The sequence below is a fragment of the Salvelinus fontinalis genome, chromosome 23, assembly GCF_029448725.1.
Source record: "Salvelinus fontinalis isolate EN_2023a chromosome 23, ASM2944872v1, whole genome shotgun sequence".
NCBI lineage: Eukaryota > Metazoa > Chordata > Actinopteri > Salmoniformes > Salmonidae > Salvelinus > Salvelinus fontinalis.
This window is the reverse complement of record NC_074687.1, coordinates 11396752-11417136: the sequence shown is the minus strand read 5'-3', so window position 1 is coordinate 11417136 and position 20385 is coordinate 11396752. Positions and strand designations below refer to the sequence as shown.

At 42.1% G+C, this 20385-nt stretch overlaps 1 protein-coding gene across 5 annotated transcripts in view; it reads right to left on the bottom strand.

Moving 5' to 3' along the window:
- LOC129820847 (E3 ubiquitin-protein ligase Midline-1-like) overlaps positions 1 to 20385 on the bottom strand; it is a 62923-nt gene that overhangs the window by 4670 nt on the left and 37868 nt on the right. For all 5 annotated transcript variants that reach the window (XM_055877879.1, XM_055877875.1, XM_055877880.1 and 2 more), the window contains 2 exons: positions 5296 to 5391; positions 3646 to 3753 (listed from right to left, as the gene is read on the bottom strand). In XM_055877879.1, the coding sequence (XP_055733854.1) occupies positions 3646 to 3753; positions 5296 to 5391 (204 nt within the window). The remainder of the gene's footprint in view (positions 1 to 3645; positions 3754 to 5295; positions 5392 to 20385) is intronic.

Here is a 20385-nt window from a genome sequence, read left to right as displayed (position 1 = left end):
ATCAAATTTGCATCGACCATCATGATTAGCCAAGTGATCAACTTTGAGGATGGAATGAGAAGTATCTACATCATCCAAAACATCACCATGGTAATGGAACGTGCCTGCTTGCCCCGTCTGTCCATCGTCAGGGAGCAGAGAGGAGAGAGCAGAGAGGGGAGAGGGGAGAGCAGAGAGCAGAGAGGGGAGAGCAGAGAGGAGAGAGGAGGGAGCAGAGAGCAGAGAGGGGAGAGTGGAGAGGGGAGAGCGGAGAGGGGAGAGCAGAGAGGAGAGATCAGAGAACAGGGAGCAGGAAGCAGAGAACAGAGGAGAGAACCGAGAGGAGAGAGCAGGGAGCAGGGAGCAGGAAGCAGAGAGGGGAGAGCAGGAAGCAGAGAGCAGAAAGGGGATAGGTGAGGGGAGAGAGCAATGAGCAGGGAGCAGAGAGGAGAGAGTAGGCAGCAGAGAGGAGAGAGGAGAGAGCAGGCAGCAGAGGAGAGAGCAGGTAGCAGAGAGGAGAGAGGAGAGAGCAGGCAGCAGAGGAGAGAGCAGGCAGCAGAGAGGAGGGAGCAGGCAGCAGAGAGGGGAGAGCAAAGGAGAGAGCAGGGAGCAGAGAGGAGAGAGCAGCGGAGAGAGCAGGGAGCAGAGGGGAGAGCAGAGAGGGGAGAGCAGAGAGGGGAGAGCAGAGGAGAGAGCAGAGGGGAGAGCAGAGAGGGGAGAGCAGAGGAGAGAACAGGGAGCAGAGAGGGGAGATCAGAGAGGAGAGAGGAGAGAGCAGCGGAGAGAGCAGGGAGCAGAGGAGAGAGCAGAGGGGAGAGCAGAGAGGGGAGAGCAGAGGAGAGAGCAGGGAGCAGAGAGCAGAGGAGAGAGCAGAGGGGAGAGCAGAGAGGGGAGAGCAGAGGAGAGAGCAGGGAGCAGAGAGCAGAGAGGGGAGAGCAGAGAGGGGAGAACAGGGAGCAGGGAGCAGAGAGCAGAGAGCAGCCTCCTGACTTTGAAACGAGGCACGGGGCGAGGAAGGAAGCAGTGTTCCTCAGAGGGGCCAGATCACAGGAAACAGGTCTGATGTGGCTCTGACACTGAACATGGCACAGCATGCCAGCGGCATCCCCCCCCCCTCCCGAGCCCTCTCTAATGACACTTAATGGGGGGAAAGGAAGGGAAACCACTCAAGGAGCAGAGTGGATTTGTTTCAGATGCATTAATGCTGTGTTAACTCTCCTCCATTACTACCAGTGAGCTGGCATAGTACAGAATACAATACTGTATAGCACACACAAAACAAAGCTACTCTAGTTAGATCAGTCACATAGCGATGACCTGACAACACTGATTTTCATCAAATAGGAATTCCAGAGTAAATGATGTTCGTCATACATTCCATTAAAGAAGCAAGCAGACTCTTGCTTATGTTTGCCTCTTGAGGTACATTGCAGTGGCACTGTGGCTCCCGAGTGGCGCAGCGGTCTGAGGCACTGCATCTCACTGCTAGACGCGTCACTACAGACCCTGGTTCCATTCCAGGCTGTATCATAGCGGTCTGAGGCCACTGCATCTCAGTGCTAGAGGCGTCACTACAGACCCTGGTTCCATTCCAGGCTGTATCACAACCAACTGTGATTGGGAGTCCCTTAAGGCGGTGTGCAATTGGCCCAGCGTCGTCCGGGTTAGGGTTTGGACGGGGGAGGCAGTCCATTGTAAATAAGAATTTGTTCTTAACTGATTTGACTCGTTAAATAAAGGTTAAATAAAGGTTAAATAAAATAACACAGTCAGTGAAAGCTGTGCATGTCTAGCAGAGATGTATGGCACGGTAACAACATTCATCCTCAGTCTTTATAGAGGGTTAGTAACCAAAAGGTTGCTGGATCGAATCCCTGAGCTGACAAGGTAAAAATCTGTCGTTCTGCCCCTGAGCAAGGCAGTTAACCCACTGTTCCCCGGGCACCGAAGACGTGGATGTTGATTAAGGCAGCCCCCCGCACCTCTCTGAATCAGAGGGGTTGGGTTAAATGCAGGAAAACACATTTCAGTTGAAGGCATTTGTTTGTACAACTGACTAGGTATCCCCCCTTTCCTTTTCCACCTTGGAGGCAGAGTGTCACGCCCTGACCTTAGTTCCTTTTTTATGTCTCTATTTTGGTTTGGTCAGGGCGTGAGTTGGGGTGGGCATTCTATGTTGTTTTTCTATGTTTTCTATTTCTATGTGTTTGGCCTGGTATGGTTCCCAATCAGAGGCAGCTGTCTATCGTTGTCTCTGATTGAGAACCATACTTAGGTAGCCTTTTCCCACCTAGTGTTTGTGGGTAGTTGTTTTCTGTTTAGTGTGTCTTCACCTTACCGAACTGCTTCGTTTCGTTCACTCTCTTGGTTGTTTTTTTTGTTATTGCAGTGTTCAGTTTATTTATAAAAATTAACATGGACACTTACCACGCTGCGTTTTGGTCCGATCCTTCCTATTCCTCATCCGACGAAGACAACGATCGTTACAAAGAGGACGAGGAAGACTAAGCATGCCAGCTCCCAAGAGTTAGACATCCTGACCCATGTGCCCTCCTCAGTAACCGTCAAAACATACTACTGTCTGGGAAATATTCCCAGGCTCTTATAAAACCCTGGGCGATGTAGAACGATTACAGGCACAAACAAATCTGGGCCTAGACAAATGGAATTGTCATCGGTCACAACAAGGTGGAATCAGACCGTTGTCATCGGTCACAACAAGGTGGAATCCGAACGTTGTCATCGGTCACAACAAGGTGGAATCAGAACGTTGTCATCTGTCACAACATGGTGGAATCAGAACATTGTCATCGGTCACAACAAGGTGGAATCAGAACATTGTCATCGGTCACAACAAGGTGGAATCAGAACATTGTCATCGGTCACAACAAGGTGGAATCAGAACGTTGTCGTCGGTCACAACAAGGTGGAATCAGAACGTTGTCATCGGTCACAACAAGGTGGAATCAGAACATTGTCATCGGTCACAACAAGGTGGAATCAGAACATTGTCATCGGTCACAACAAGGTGGAATCAGAACGTTGTCATCGGTCACAACAAGGTGGAATCAGAACGTTGTCATCGGTCACAACAAGGTGGAATCAGAACATTGTCATCGGTCACAACAAGGTGGAATCAGAACATTGTCATCGGTCACAACAAGGTGGAATCAGAACATTGTCATCGGTCACAACAAGGTGGAATCAGACCGTTGTCATCGGTCACAACAAGGTGGAATCAGAACGTTGTCATCGGTCACAACAAGGTGGAATCAGAACATTGCCATCGGTCACAACAAGGTGGAATCAGAACATTGTCATCGGTCACAACAAGGTGGAATCAGAACGTTGTCGTCGGTCACAACAAGGTGGAATCAGAACATTGTCATCGGTCACAACAAGGTGGAATCAGAACATTGCCATCGGTCACAACAAGGTGGAATCAGAACATTGTCATCGGTCACAACAAGGTGGAATCAGAACATTGTCATCGGTCACAACATGGTGGAATCAGAACATTGCCTTGTCACTGATTACATTGTCATTGTAATGTAGTGAGGTGATTTGCCATAAGGGCTGCAATGTCTACTTGCAAGTTTTGACTTGTAGCTGTTGTTGATAGTTGCAAACATCTACAGTATGTGGGAAGGAGGAGGGAAGTATTACCTTGCCCTCGTTTATCTTGGTGGCTATGATCTGTCTTCTCTGATGTATGATGTCCATCAGAAGGTCACACTCTTCAAGGAGCTTGTTCTCTTGTCTTGATGCATTACCCTTGGAAACAGATCAGGACAGGGATATGAATCTACAGGATAAAACATAGCATTTACAGACATTTGTATTTTTTGATTTATTTGTATATTTTTATTTAACCTTTTTTTTAACTAGGCAAGTCAGTTATTAAGAACAAATTCTTATTTGCAATGACGGCCTATCCCGGCCAAACCCGAATGACGCTGGGTCAATTGTGCCCCGCCCTATGGGACTCCCAGTCACGGCCCGGTTGTGTCACCCTTTCCTGCAGTCAAATGACCAGAATGCACTCTATTGGCTTCATGGGTGGAATGTTATGAAACCTTTTTTTTTTTACCCATAAAATCTGGTGTTTCTATGTCAAATGTTTTTTTTTAATTATTTTAAAAGTCTTCTGTGATGTATACAACGTGTAATATTGGGATGCAAACTCAACATGTATACATTATCAGCTCTATATCTGACATGGTACAGGTCTCTTCTTTTCTGAAGTCCATAACCAGGTGTGTGAGAGGTAGACTTTTGTTTCAAAGTAGATTTGTTTAAGACTACCAAGAAACACCCTGGGTGACCCTGATTTAGTACAATTAATTAGATAATGCTCATAGACTGTAACAAAGCCCCCCTGGCTCATATATAACAGTGCACCTGAGGCAGTAGGCTATCTAGTATTTCCCAGGATAGATCTACACAGCCACAGAGATGCTATTAAATTACATTTCTAGCATGTCATTCTATGTACAAAACGCTGTCACCATACACAGGGTGGCATAGTGCCACAGGCGAGAGTCAGCTGAGCCTAGTCATTGCAACAGTTGTTTTTGCTTTCCCACATACAGCCAGAGGAGCTGCTGGCCCACTCTCTCCTACATCTCTCTCCTTCATCTCTCTGTGGGCACATTGTGTTATCTGTGCCATTTTATTCCTCAATTGGTTCATGCACATATGTTTTGCTATGTCCCATTCATGCCTATTCCACAAACAACACACTACCATGCACACACACACACACACGCACGTGCGAACACATACACACATGCACACACACACACGCACATGCACACACACACACGCACACACACACGGTCAAATTGGCAATATGGCACTGTTTATGTGAGGTTAGCCTACTTTGTCTAGTTAAGTTTAATGGCATATCAACTTGACTGTATACCCGGGTCAACATATTCATCTCAGTAACTGTGTCCGTGAGATAGTATGTTACAGTATTCTAACATGTTCAATGAATTTCAAAGCCTTGCATGTGACAGAATCTGGTGAGCTCAGCTTGAATGCTAAATAACAACATTAAGGATAAAACATATTTTTTAAACCCCAAAGATTTTTTAAACTCCAAAGATTTTTTAAAAATGTTTCTTATCTGACAACTAATATTTACATTTACATTTAAGTCATTTAGCAGACGCTCTCATCCAGAGCGACTTACATTTACGATATAAGTAAAACAATCTAAAAGGCTTAACCTATCAAACAATAGAAATGCCACTGAAACTGAGAGCTGTATCATATAGCCTAATATGGAAACAGATAAACATCCTTACTTACCTCCACATGTTGGCAGATCTGGATCAACTTGCCCATCAGAGTTTCCAACTCATTGTTCCTCTTAATCAGATTGCTGAGGTTGGAGTCCAAGGTTTGCTGTGGGGGGAAAAAAAGAATAGAACAATTATGAACAACAGTGAGAGTCTGTAGCTGAAAATATTCCTCTAGCAAAATGTAAACAGTTAAACTAAATGTGGAAAGAAGGGAAGGAAAAATCATAATCACAATCATGGCTGTCCACTGGAAAAGGACGATGCACTAACAGACATAGGGTCTGGTTGTGTCCCATTTGGTGTGTGATCAGTCAGTCAGTCAGTCAGTCAGTCAGTCAGTCAGTCAGTCAGTCAGTCAGTCAGTCAGTCAGTCAGTCAGTCAGTCACCTCTGAGCTAGCCCCAGTGCCAGAGCTCCCATCATCCAGCCTGCTCACTGAGCTGCCAAAGCTGAGAGGTACAAGCAGAGCGTCTGCCAGAGATATATCCTAGGGCTCAATTATTTCTTGGTATTTTATTACAGATCCCATTAGCGGCTGCCAAGGCAGCAGCTACTCTTCCTGAGGTCCAAAACAAGATTAAGGCAATTACATACAAAACAAAACGGATACATTATTACACCACTATATATCTACAATACAACACATTATTACACCACTACTCTACCACTATATATCTACAATACAACACATTATTACACCACTACTCTACCACTATATATCTACAATACATCACATTATTACACCACTACTCTACCACTATATATCTACAATACATCACATTATTACACCACTACTCTACCACTATATGTCTACAATACAACACATTATTACACCACTACTCTACCACTATATATCTACAATACAACACATTATTACACCACTACTCTACCACTATATATCTACAATACAACACATTATTACACCACTACTCTACCACTATATATCTACAATACAACACATTATTACACCACTACTCTACCACTATATATCTACAATACAACACATTATTACATCACTACTCAACCACTATATATCTACAATACAACACATTATTACATCACTACTCAACCACTATATATCTACAATACAACACATTATTATACCACTACTCTACCACCACATATCTACAATACAACACATTATTACACCACTACTCTACCACTATATATCTACAATACAACACATTATTACACCACTACTCTACCACTATATATCTACAATACAACACATTATTACACCACTACTCAACCACTATATATCTACAATACAACACATTATTACACCACTACTCTACCATATCTACAATACAACACATTATTACACCACTACTCTACCACTATATATCTACAATACAACACATTATTACACCACTACTTTACCACTATATATCTACCATATCTACAATACAACACATTATTACATCACTACACTACCATAACTACAATACAACACATTATTACACACTACTCTACCACTATATATCTACAATACAACACATTATTATAACTACTCTACAACTATATATCTACAATACAATACATTATTACACCACTACTCTACCACTATATATCTACAATACAACACATTATTACATCACTACTCTACCACTACATATCTACAATACAACACATTATTACACCACTACTCTACCACTATATATCTACAATACAACACATTATTACACCACTACTCTACCACTATATATCTACAATACAACACATTATTACACCACTACTCTACCACTATATATCTACAATACAACACATTATTACATCACTACTCAACCACTATATATCTACAATACAACACATTATTACATCACTACTCAACCACTATATATCTACAATACAACACATTATTATACCACTACTCTACCACCACATATCTACAATACAACACATTATTACACCACTACTCTACCATATCTACAATACAACACATTATTACACCACTACTCTACCACTATATATCTACAATACAACACATTATTACACCACTACTTTACCACTATATATCTACCATGTCTACAATACAACACATTATTACATCACTACACTACCATAACTACAATACAACACATTATTACACACTACTCTACCACTACATATCTACAATACAACACATTATTACACCACTACACTACCACTACATATCTACAATACAACACATTATTATAACTACTCTACAACTATATATCTACAATACAATACATTATTACACCACTACTCTACCACTACATATCTACAATACAACACATTATTACACCATTAGTCTACCACTACATATCTACAATACAAAATCCACAATGCAGCAATATTACAATGTGCGTGTGTGTAGAGTGCGTGTGTTAGGAGGTGTCCATGTGTGTGGTGTGCCTTTGTGTGTAAATTCAATTCTTAACAATGAAGACCTGCGCTACAGCGCGATAAAAATGTAAATGCAATGTTTCCTGCATTAGTGGAGACTGCATATTCCGGCCCAATCGGTAATGATCTTTAAATTTCAAGCGTAGTATAGCGGTGAACATTGGCGATACGTATTTAATCGAGCTCTAGGCAACTAAACCATTCATGCATTAATCACCCAATGATGACTCAGATCCAACTCTCTCACAACTTTACTAATTATGACATTGCTGTATAGTACATCCATGGCTATAGTCTACAGCAGCGGTTTCCAGCCTTTTAATGTATGTTCCGGGACCACTAATTCACCGTCAAATTCACTAATTCACCGTCAAATTCTGGAGTCCCAGAATTGTTTTACATAAAATATATTTCGCGTCAAATTTAGAGTAAAGTTTAACACGAATGTAACAGATTAAAGGCCTATTGAAATTACTGTATTATTATGAACAATTTGCATTGTGAAAAGTAATGTAAAATGTATTATTTAAGCAATAAGACATTCGCGAGGCAGGGCTTTATCATGAATCCAGCCCCAGGTAAACGTTGTTCAGTCAACCCATTTACCTCCTGTAACTGTATTCCTGATACGCAGCCCTGCCTTATTGCTTAATTATAAAACTGTTACCAAAATATTTAAATAACAATGAATTACATATTTTCATTAAAATGTTATTTTGATAAGTCAAGTCATACAATTACATTTTTCCACCAGTAAATATAGTCCGGACAAAAATCTGGTTGTTAGTTATTTTGGTCATGTTGCTACAGACATGTTTTTAGTTCATCCTTAATTGTTTTTGCATAGTTGCTATGCAAAAAGACTTGTCATCCATTCTCAACAAAATGGTTGCTATGCAGGCTGGATAACTTTCTTGTAGCTAGCTAGCTCGCTAGCCTAACTCAAGCCACGTCAGACATTGAAACTGGAATGACAGTAGACTAGCTGCATTTTCATATTTTTTTTTAGCATTTTTGATAATGGCATTTACTTGGATATGTCCATGATGTTGCGTGATTTCGACTGGCTCAGGAAAAGTGGTCTCGTCTGGGAACCGTTCACTATATGTATGGTACTACTGAGATCGATGTTCAAGAGTGAAACATTGTTTCCGAGGTTGGACAGGCAGACAGTGAGGCTTATGTTAACCTCCACTGTACCAAACTAAATGCTAGGCTTATATTAAACCCCTGCTGTACCAAACTAAATGCTAGGCTTATGTTAACCTCCACTGTACCAAACTAAATGCTAGGCTTATATTAACCCCTGCTGTACCAAACTAAATGCTAGGCTTATGTTAACCCCTACTGTACCAAACTAAATGCTAGGCTTATATTAACCCCTGCTGTACCAAACTAAATGCTAGGCTTATGTTAACCCCTGCTGTACCAAACTAAATGCTTATATTAACCTCCACTGTACCAAACTAAATGCTAGGCTTATATTAAACCCCCACTGTACCAAACTTAAAGCTAGGCTTATATTAAACCTCCACTGTACCAAACTAAATGCTAGGCTTATGTTAACCCCTGCTGTACCAAACTAAATGCTAGGCTTATATTAACCCCCGCTGTACCAAACTAAATGCTAGGCTTATGTTAACCCCCCACTGTATCAAACTAAATGCTAGGCTTATATTAACCTCCACTGTACCAAACTAAATGCTAGGCTTATATTAAACCCCCACTGTACCAAACTTAAAGCTAGGCTTATATTAAACCTCCACTGTACCAAACTAAATGCTAGGCTTATATTAAACCCCCACTGTACCAAACTAAATGCTAGGCTTATGTTAACCCCCCACTGTACCAAACTAAATGCTAGGCTTATATTAAACCTCCACTGTACTAAACTAAATGCTAGGCTTATATTAAACCCCCACTGTACCAAACTAAATGCTAGGCTGGAAGCAAAGGGAAATAATGTGTGAGTTGAGATAAATACAAGAGATGATTCTGACAGCAACATGAACATGATATTCTGATGGAGGTGCAGTGATCGTTTTCAGATGGAACTTATTTATTTCATTTATTTTTTTAATATATATTTTTTTATATTATTATTTTTTTCAGATGGTACTGTTAGCAGTGTGTTTGTGACGGCCATTACAGCACAGCTTGGAATGCTGCTCGTCCAATCAGTATCCAGGATCCAAACAACCAGTTATTAAGCTCCCAACTGTTATTATTTTTTGAAGAAAACAAATCTTAAAGGCCCAATGATGCCGTTTTTATATCAATTTCAAATAATATCGGGTAACAATTAAGTACCTTACTGTAATAGATTTCCCCCCCCCAAAAAATGTTACTTTTTTTAACGATTTCTCAAGCAAGAATTTTGCTAGAACTGTCTGGGTGTGGTCTGAGTGGGGAGGGGAAAACTAAAAACTAGCTGTTATTGGCAGAGAGGTTTGGAACTCTCTTTGTTATTGGTCTTATTAACCAATTTACCGCATGGTGATGTCACCATCAAATCAAATCAAGTTTATTTTATATAGCCCTTCGTACATCAGCTAATATCTCGAAGTGCTGTACAAAAACCCAGTCTAAAACCCCAAACAGCAAGCAATGCAGGTGTAGAAGCACGGATGGGTAACGATGCTTCATGGGTGTCAGTTGTTGATGTGTGCAGAGGGTCCCTGGTTCGAGCCCGGGTCGGGGTGAGGGGACGGACGAAAGCTAAACTGTTACACCAATATATCCTCCAAACACCGGATTCGAGGGCATTATCACTTTGATACAATGGGTTACCAACATATTAAAATAATGATTGACATTTTCATTAAAACCATTATTTTTATGAATGTATTCATACTATTTCATCCTTCCACAAGATATAGCCCCGACACAAATATAGAGTTCGTACCCAAGCCGGCTGGTTGTTTTGTTCTATCGGTTCGGTTGCCAGAGACTCGACCCAGTCGTTCATTCTAAATGTTCCATTGCCATACTGGCTGGCAACGTTCTTATCCCTTGCTTGCTAGTCAACTACGGCTAACTTACAGTCACATCAAATAGCACAGCTAGAATAACAACAGTAGCTGCATTTGCATTTGTTTAAGCTGTTTTCCAGTAAAATTTATTTAGACACATCCATAACAATGAGTTAATGAGGCATGATATCGTCTGGCATAGAAAATGTTCTCTCGTCAGGACACTGTTGTTCAGAGGAGCTAGCCAAAAACACAGCTAACACAATCACTTCAAACTGAAGCTGGAAAGACTTCAAACTAACTGCACTTTGTTTCTTGTTTTACCTTTTTTCAATTTACATTTCTTTGTATATCTCCATAAAAATTATGCCAGGTGATTCATGATTTCGACTGGCTGAGAAACGCTACCTGTCTCGTCTCGTCTCGACTCCCGACACGTTTATTACTATGGGACAGCAGGAGTTTGAATTTGAATATTGAATATTGAAACAATGTTACAGATGTCGGAGAGACAGACAGCAAGGTTTATACAAATCTCTGCTGTTGAATACGGAATGGTAGTCTAAAATACATGTAAGATAATGTCTAGATGCTTTTTATAGTGGTGATCAAGTTTATAAATTGCATGGCTGGGCTGACGAGACAGTGGATTGCGCAGTCAGATGGAACAGAGTAAATAGGCATTTTTAACATCATGAATTTAGTCGGTGGTAACTTGTGGAATAGACACCGGCTGGAATTCAGTTTTAACCAATCATCATTCAGGATTAGACCCACCCATTATATTAAACCACATATAACAGTCAAAGCAAGTACATTTTATGTTGTTTGATTGTCTTGCACAACAATGTAGTATAACTCTTCTCTGTTTTAACTTTGCTCCAAGGATTACTTTGTATTTCCACCAGGGTTAAGCAGTGAGGCATAAGGAGAATACGAGAACATTGGTTTGATGTCTGAGAGGGTTATTCGTTAATGGTTATATAATCCTGGATGGACTTAATATTGGGATTATGTTCCAGAAGAATTGTTCCATGTATGGGTCTATAGATAGCATCATGGGCTTACCTCCCTGAATGAAAACAGCAAGATAATACCAAAATGGACTGTTAATGCCAGAACACTTTGCTCAACAAAACAAAGAATTTAAATCAACTGCTTGTTGAAATCCTAAGGCCTATGTTGAAGTAATTGTCCACCATGTTTTCCCCCTTGGTTTTATCATATTAAGTACAAGCCCTTCGTATTGCAACGCCATAAAGTCATTGTGATATATAGAGTGCATTCGGAAAGTTTTCAGACACCTTCCCTTATTCTACATTTTGTTACGTTACAGCCTTATTGATTAAATAAAAACAATTCCTCATCAATATACACACACAATACCAAATAATGACAAAGTGAAAACAGGTTTTAGGAAACAAAATGCAGAAATACCTTATTTACATACATATGCAGACCCTTTGCTATGAGACTGGAAAATGAGCTCAGACGCATTCCTGTGTCCCTTGATCATCCTTGAGATGTTTCTACAACTTGATTGGAGTCCACCTGTGGTAAATTCAATTGATTGGACATGTTGTGGAAACGCGTACACCTGTCTATATACAGGTCCCACAATTGACAGTGCGCGTCAGAGCAAAAATCAAGCCATGAGGTCGAAGGCATTGTCCGTAGAGCTCCGAGACAGAATTATGTCGAGGCACAAATCTGGGGAATTGTACCAAAATATTTCTGCAGCATTGAAGGTCCCCAAGAACACAGTGGCCTCCATCATTCTTAAATGGAAGAAGTTTGGAACCACCAAGATTCTTCCTAGAGCTGGCCGTCCGGCCAAACTGATCAATCGGGGTAGAAGGGCCTGGGAGGTGGCCTGATGGTCACTCTGACAGAGCTCCTGAATTCCTCTGTGGAGATGGGAGAACCTTCCAGAAGGACAACCATCTGCAGCACTCCACCAATCTGGCCTTTATGGTAGAGTGGTCAGACGAAAGCCACTCCTCAGTAAAAGGCACATGACAGCCCTCTTTGAGGTTGCCAAAAGGCACCTAAAGGACTCTCAGACCATGAGAAACAACATTCTCTGGTCTGGTGAAACCAAGATTGAACTATTTGGCCTGAATGCCAAGCGTCACATCTGGAGGAAACCTGGCACCATCCCTACGGTGAAGCATGGTGGTGGCAGCATCATGCTGTGGGGATGTTTCTCAGCGGCAGGGACTGGGAGTCTAGTCATAATCAAGGGAAAGATAAACGGAGCAAAGTACCGAGAGACCCTTGATGAAAACCTGCTCTAGATCGCTCAGGACCTTAGATGGGCCAAAGGTTAACCTTACAACAGGACAATGACCCTTAGCACACAGCCAAGACAACGCAGGAGTGGCTTCGGGTCAAGTTCCCGGAATTGAACCCGATCGAACATCTTTGGAGAGACCTGAAAATAGCTATGCAGCGACTCTCCCCATCCAACCTGACAGACGTTGAAAGTATCTGCAGAGAAGAATGGGAGAAACTCCCCAAATACAGGTGTGCCAAGCTTGTAGCGTCATACCCAAGAACACTCAAGGCTGTAATCGCTGACAAAGGTGCTTCAACAAAGTACTGAGTAAAGGGTCTGAATACTTATGTAAATGTAATATTTCATTTTTTATTTTTTTACGTTTGTAAACATTTCTAAAAACCTGTTTTTGCTTTTTCATTATGGGTATTGTGTTTAGATTGATGAGGAAAAAAATGTATTTTATCCATTTTAGAATAAGGCTGTAAAGTAATAAAATGTGGAAAAAGTCAAGGGGTCTGAATACTTTCCGAATGCGCTGTACAGTACAGTATGATGAAAACAATTGAAGAATTTAGTAAACAGAGAACTTTGGAGAACTGAAGGTGTCTGTGATGTCACTGTTTAGCTAATGTTGGGAAGCTCTCTCAGGTCGGCCTTTTCACATTTACATTTCATTAGGCTCTGTGCTTCAGCCGTCAGCGTGCACAGAAATAGCATTTTTTTTATTTTTTAAACTGCTCATCAAAATTATTTATTTATATCAAAGCAGAGGTGACGAAAGCAATTATAATAGCTCTGTGCTGCCTGCTGTGGATGGATGGATGGAAGGTGCCTGGAGATCCATAGAGCCCTGGCTGAAGAACAGCTGATGCAGCCTCACAGAAACAGCCCATAACTCCATGATAAATGCTCTAATGCAGTTCATAAAGTTTAAATGGACTCATTATGATATTTTAATCGGCTGAAAAATACATTTATTTTATACAGCTGTATGTCTAGTAGTATATTTGCACGTCTAGTTGTATAATGCACTTGAAATAATTGACTTGGTGAAGAAAACATCATGTGATGAGATAAGGAGTCATAAAGGGAATAGTTATGGTTGGTTAATACTGTTGCCAGGTCAAAATAACATTGCTTTTATGTAAATAGGGTATCTCCCCGCCTCGCCTGTCTCTCTTCCATAAACGTTTGACAGTTAGGGTGGCATGCCAGTTGGCATTTCAACTCCCAACAGGAGATAAAGCATCCACTTCCTCTCAGAGATGATTTATCCTGTGCCATTCATTTTAAAGTGCTTGGATCCCTGAAGAACCTCCCTGTCCAACCCTGAAAGACAGACAGCAGGCCCAGACTATATAACCCGCTCTGCCAAGAACCTCCCTGTCCAACCCTGAAAGACAGACAGCAGGCCCAGACTATATAACCCGCTCTGCCAAGAACCTCCCTGTCCAACACTGAAAGACAGACAGCAGGCCCAGACTATATAACCCGTTCTGCCAAGAACCTCCCTGTCCAACACTGAAAGACAGACAGCAGGCCCAAACTACATAACCCGCTCTTCCAAGAACCTCCCTGTCCAACACTGAAAGACAGACAGCAGGCCCAGACTATATAAACCGCTCTTCCAAGAACCTCCCTGTCCAACACTGAAAGACAGACAGCAGGTCCAGACTATATAACCCGCTCTTCCAAGAACATCCCTGTCCAACACTGAAAGACAGACAGCAGGCCCAGACTACATAACCCGCTCTTCCAAGAACCTCCCTGTCCAACACTGAAAGACAGACAGCAGGCCCAGACTATATAACCCGCTCTTCCAAGAACCTCACTGTTCAACACTGAAAGACAGACAGCAGGCCCAGACTACATAACCCGCTCTTCCAAGAACCTCCCTGTCCAACACTGAAAGACAGACAGCAGGTCCAGACTATATAACCCGCTCTGTCAAGAACCTCCCTGTCCAACACTGAAAGACAGACAGCAGGCCCAGACTACATAACCCGCTCTTCCAAGAACCTCCCTGTCCAACACTGAAAGACAGACAGCAGGCCCAGACTATAGAACCCACTCTGCCAAGAACCTCCCTGTCCAACACTGAAAGACAGACAGCAGGCCCAGACTACATAACCCACTCTTCCAAGAACCTCACTGTTCAACACTGAAAGACAGACAGCAGGCCCAGACTACATAACCCGCTCTTCCAAGAACCTCCCTGTCCAACACTGAAAGACAGACAGCAGGTCCAGACTATATAACCCGCTCTGTCAAGAACCTCCCTGTTCAACACTGAAAGACAGACAGCAGGTCCAGACTATATAACCCGCTCTGCCAAGAACCTCCCTGTCCAACACTGAAAGACAGACAGCAGGCCCAGACTACATAACCCACTCTTCCAAGAACCTCCCTGTCCAACACTGAAAGACAGACAGCAGGCCCAGACTATAGAACCTACTCTGCCAAGAACCTCCCTGTCCAACACTGAAAGACAGACAGCAGGCCCAGACTATATAACCCACTCTGCCAAGAACCTCCCTGTCCAACACTGAAAGACAGACAGCAGGCCCAGACTACATAACCCGCTCTTCCAAGAACCTCCCTGTCCAACACTGAAAGACAGACAGCAGGCCCAGACTACATAACCCGCTCTTCCAAGAACCTCCCTGTCCAACACTGAAAGACAGACAGCAGGCCCAGACTATAGAACCTACTCTGCCAAGAACCTCACTGTTCAACACTGAAAGACAGACAGCAGGCCCAGACTACATAACCCGCTCTTCCAAGAACCTCCCTGTCCAACACTGAAAGACAGACAGCAGGTCGAAACTATATAACCCGCTCTGTCAAGAACCTCCCTGTTCAACACTGAAAGACAGACAGCAGGTCCAGACTATATAACCCGCTCTGCCAAGAACCTCCCTGTCCAACACTGAAAGACAGACAGCAGGTCCAGACTATATAACCCGCTCTGCCAAGAACCTCCCTGTCCAACACTGAAAGACAGACAGCAGGCCCAGACTACATAACCCACTCTTCCAAGAACCTCCCTGTCCAACACTGAAAGACAGACAGCAGGCCCAGACTACATAACCCACTCTTCCAAGAACCTCCCTGTCCAACACTGAAAGACAGACAGCAGGCCCAGACTACATAACCCACTCTTCCAAAAACCTCCCTGTCCAACACTGAAAGACAGACAGCAGGCCCAGACTACATAACCCACTCTTCCAAGAACCTCCCTGTCCAACACTGAAAGACAGACAGCAGGCCCAGACTACATAACCCACTCTTCCAAGAACCTCCCTGTCCAACACTGAAAGACAGACAGCAGGCCCAGACTACATAACCCACTCTTCCAAGAACCTCCCTGTCCAACACTGAAAGACAGACAGCAGGCCCAGACTATATAACCCACTCTTCCAAGAACCTCCCTGTCCAACACTGAAAGACAGACAGCAGGCCCAGACTACATAACCCGTTCTGCCAAGAACCTCCCTGTCCAACACTGAAAGACAGACAGCAGGCCCAGACTACATAACCCACTCTGCCAAGAACCTCCCTGTCCAACACTGAAAGACAGACAGCAGGCCCAGACTACATAACCCACTCTTCCAAGAACCTCCCTGTCCAACACTGAAAGACAGACAGCAGGCCCAGACTACATAACCCACTCTTCCAAGAACCTCCCTGTCCAACACTGAAAGACAGACAGCAAGCCCAGACTACATAACCCACTCTTCCAAGAACCTCCCTGTCCAACACTGAAAGACAGACAGCAGGTCCAGACTACATAACCCACTCGGGCCAACTCCATTTCTCTGTTACTTCCTTCAGATGGACTTCCTTCAGCCTTTTGAGGGTTGATGCACTGTAATCGTTGTCACTGGCAAGTCATCTAAATTGTGAATTTCATTGTTTTGTAATGTGAATGTAAGGTGTGACACTCTTTCCTGAGAAATGCTCTCTTTTGTCATATATTTACAGAGTTCTGCTTTGTTTCTTACATCTGGAAATAGTGGACTGCTGATATCATATGTCAGGCTATCATCTGCCTTTTTACAATCGGCACAGTCAGAACTAACACTGTCCTGAGATCAGGTGGTAAAATGACAGAAAAGTTGGCAGAACCGTTTTCGAAACACAGACAGTGACCTGACCGGTCATGTTTTTGTCAGGAAGGAAGAGAGACTGAGCAAGCCAAAACCAAAGGTATGGGACCAAAAGCATTCCTCATCCAGAGGAAGCAGCTATTCCTTCCTCTCATCATGTCTGAATTGATTTAGGAAAATAGAAATCCATTGCAGGGAACTGTCTAAAGACTAAGAGCATGACAATGTACTATAGCTGAGGCACACCGTTGTATAATTTATCATTATAGTCTAATGGAAATTAATTTTAAAAATATGTCATGAAGATGAAAAACATGTCAGATGAACGTGAGGAAACAATGTAGAACCTTTGGAACTTGAACCATAACACATACTGTTCCTTCTAACTCTAGAACCAATAATGATACTTTTAACTAGAACCAATAATGATTCTTCTAACTCTAGAACCAACACCATCGAGAGCATCCTGACTGGTTGCATCACTGCCTGGTATGGCAACTGCTCGGCCTCCGATCGCAAGGCACTACAGAGGGTAGTGCGTACAGCCCAGTACATCACTGGTGCCAAGCTTCCTGCCATCCAGAATCTCTATATCAGGCGGTGTCAGAGGAAGGCCCTAAAAATTGTCAAAGACTCCAGCCACCCTAATCATAGACTGTTCTCTCTGCTACCGCACGGCAAGCAGTACCGGAGCGCCAAGTTGAGGTCCAAAAGGCTTCTAAACAGCTTCTACCTCCAAGCCATAAGACTCCTGAACAGCTGATCAAAGGGCTACCCAGACCCCTCTTTTATGCTGCTGCTACTCTCTGTTTATAATCTATGCATAGACACTTTAACTCTACCTACATGTACTGTACATATTATCTCAATTACCTCAGCTAACCGGTGCCCCCGCATATTGACTCTGTACCGGTACTCCCTGTATATAGCCTCGTTTGTTATTTTACTGCTGCTGTTTAATTATTTGTTATTTTTATTTTCTATTTTTTTTACTTATCTATTTTTTTACTGACCACTTATTTTTTATTTATTTTCTTAACTTCTTAAAGCATTGTTGGTTAAGGGCTTGTGACAAATACAATTTATTTGATTTGATTCTTCTAACTCTAGAACCAATAAAATTGGAAATATTTGTACCCCTCCCTTCTCTTTCTTACTTTTATTTTGCTTAACATAAGAGATTTCAGACATGTACAGGTATCGAAATACTTCTGTTACGTTTATGATTTGCATTCCTTCTACATTAGCCAGAGAGCACTACATTGCATGTTCCTTCTGGGATGTAAACGAATAGAGCTAAGATGTGGCTTCGCAGTGGGTAACATCGGCATACTTGAGTCCAGCTTGTCAAGACTTGGAGCATGCTAAGTGCAATTCATTTAGCAACGCTGCCTTTTTGCAGTGAGGTCTATGGCTGCATCTCCATATAAATTAAATATCTTTGTTTTTCATAAAGTCTCTGTTAACATTATTTATTTAGGTTGTTTTGTACTTTTGGCTGTTTTATATTTTATACGCTTAATTTTCAAAAAGGTGAAGCGGGGTGAATAATCATTTTTGTAAAAGATAAAGCCTCTTAAAAAAATATTTAAAAACTCAAGACAATTGCCCCATGTGAAAGCGAGGGAGCACAAAGAAAAATGCTGCAACCACAAAAAAAATGAATCTTTGTAGACTAAAACAAACAACCCCTAAAACCTGGTCATTCTAGTACTATAGACTGACTCAGGGACACAGTGTGACAATACCTTGGCACAGAGGTCAGGGGGGAATTACAAACAGACAAAAAGTAATCCCACACAAGACAAGGGTATTAACATCTGGATAAAGAGTAATGAGCACCAGTTCTGGGTTTGTTGGTTAGTTTTGACATTTACTGTCATGCTCAGAATAACTTCATTCGTTTGTATCTGAAGAATGAAGGAGTTGACATGGCCACGGACGTTGTAATCAGATATAATGTAGGATTTGTGCTGACATGACCACCTAGTAGGTATCTTACAACTGGCAAGAAATATCAGAAATGCAGAGCTCAAGTTTGACCACAACTACTTTAAAGTCTGCCACTCTTCCTTTTCGATTTATTTAACATTTATTTAACTAGGCAAGTCAGTTAAGAAAAAAATCTTATTTTACAATGACGGCCTACCCCGGCCAAACCCTAACCCGGACGACGCTGGGCAAATTGTGCGCCGCCCTATGGGATTCCCAATTATGGAAGGTTGTGATACAGCCTGGAATCAAACCAGGGTGTCTGTAGTGACGCCTCTAGCACTGAGATGTAGTATCTCAGACCGCTGCGCCACTCGGGAGCCCTGAGTGACATTAGTCAAATACAGAACAACAATAAGGAGGAGAATGAGCCCTGAGTAACATTAGTCAAATACAGAACAACAATAAGGAGGAGAATGAGCCCTGAGTAACATTAGTCAAATACAGAACAACAATAAGGAGGAGAATGAGCCCTGAGTAACATTAGTCAAATACAAAACAACAATAAGGAGAGGAATGAGCCCTGAGTAACATTAGTCAAATACAGAACAACAGGAAGGAGAGGAATGAGCCCTGAGTAACATTAGTCAAATACAGAACAACAATAAGGAGGAGAATGAGCCCTGAGTAACATTAGTCAAATACAGAACAACAATAAGGAGAGGAATGAGCCCTGAGTAACATTAGTCAAATACAGAACAACAATAAGGAGAGGAATGAGCCCTGAGTAACATTAGTCAAATACAGAACAACAATAAGGAGGGGAATGAGCCCTGAGTAACATTAGTCAAATACAGAACAACAATAAGGAGAGGAATGAGCCCTGAGTAACATTAGTCAAATACAGAACAACAATAAAGAGAGGAATGAGCCCTGAGTAACATTAGTCAAATACAGAACAACAATAAGGAGAGGAATGAGCCCTGAGTAACATTAGTCAAATACAGAACAACAATAAAGAGAGGAATGAGCCCTGAGTAACATTAGTCAAATACAGAACAACAATAAAGAGAGGAATGAGCCCTGAGTAACATTAGTCAAACACAAAACAACAATAAAGAGAGGAATGAGCCCTGAGTAACATTAGTCAAATACAGAACAACAGGAAGGAGGAGAATGAGCCCTGAGTAACATTAGTCAAATACAGAACAACAATAAGGAGAGGAATGAGCCCTGAGTAACATTAGTCAAATACAGAACAACAATAAGGAGGGGCTTGTCATTATCCTTCACAATCTCCTCAGTTATGATAAATATGTAAATCTTTTATCTATTGTGGAACTAATGTGCACTTTTTCCAAATGGATAACTTTGCATAGAATCAAATACAGTATGAATTTAAATAGTAATCTCCCTAGGGGGGTTATGTAAAAACCT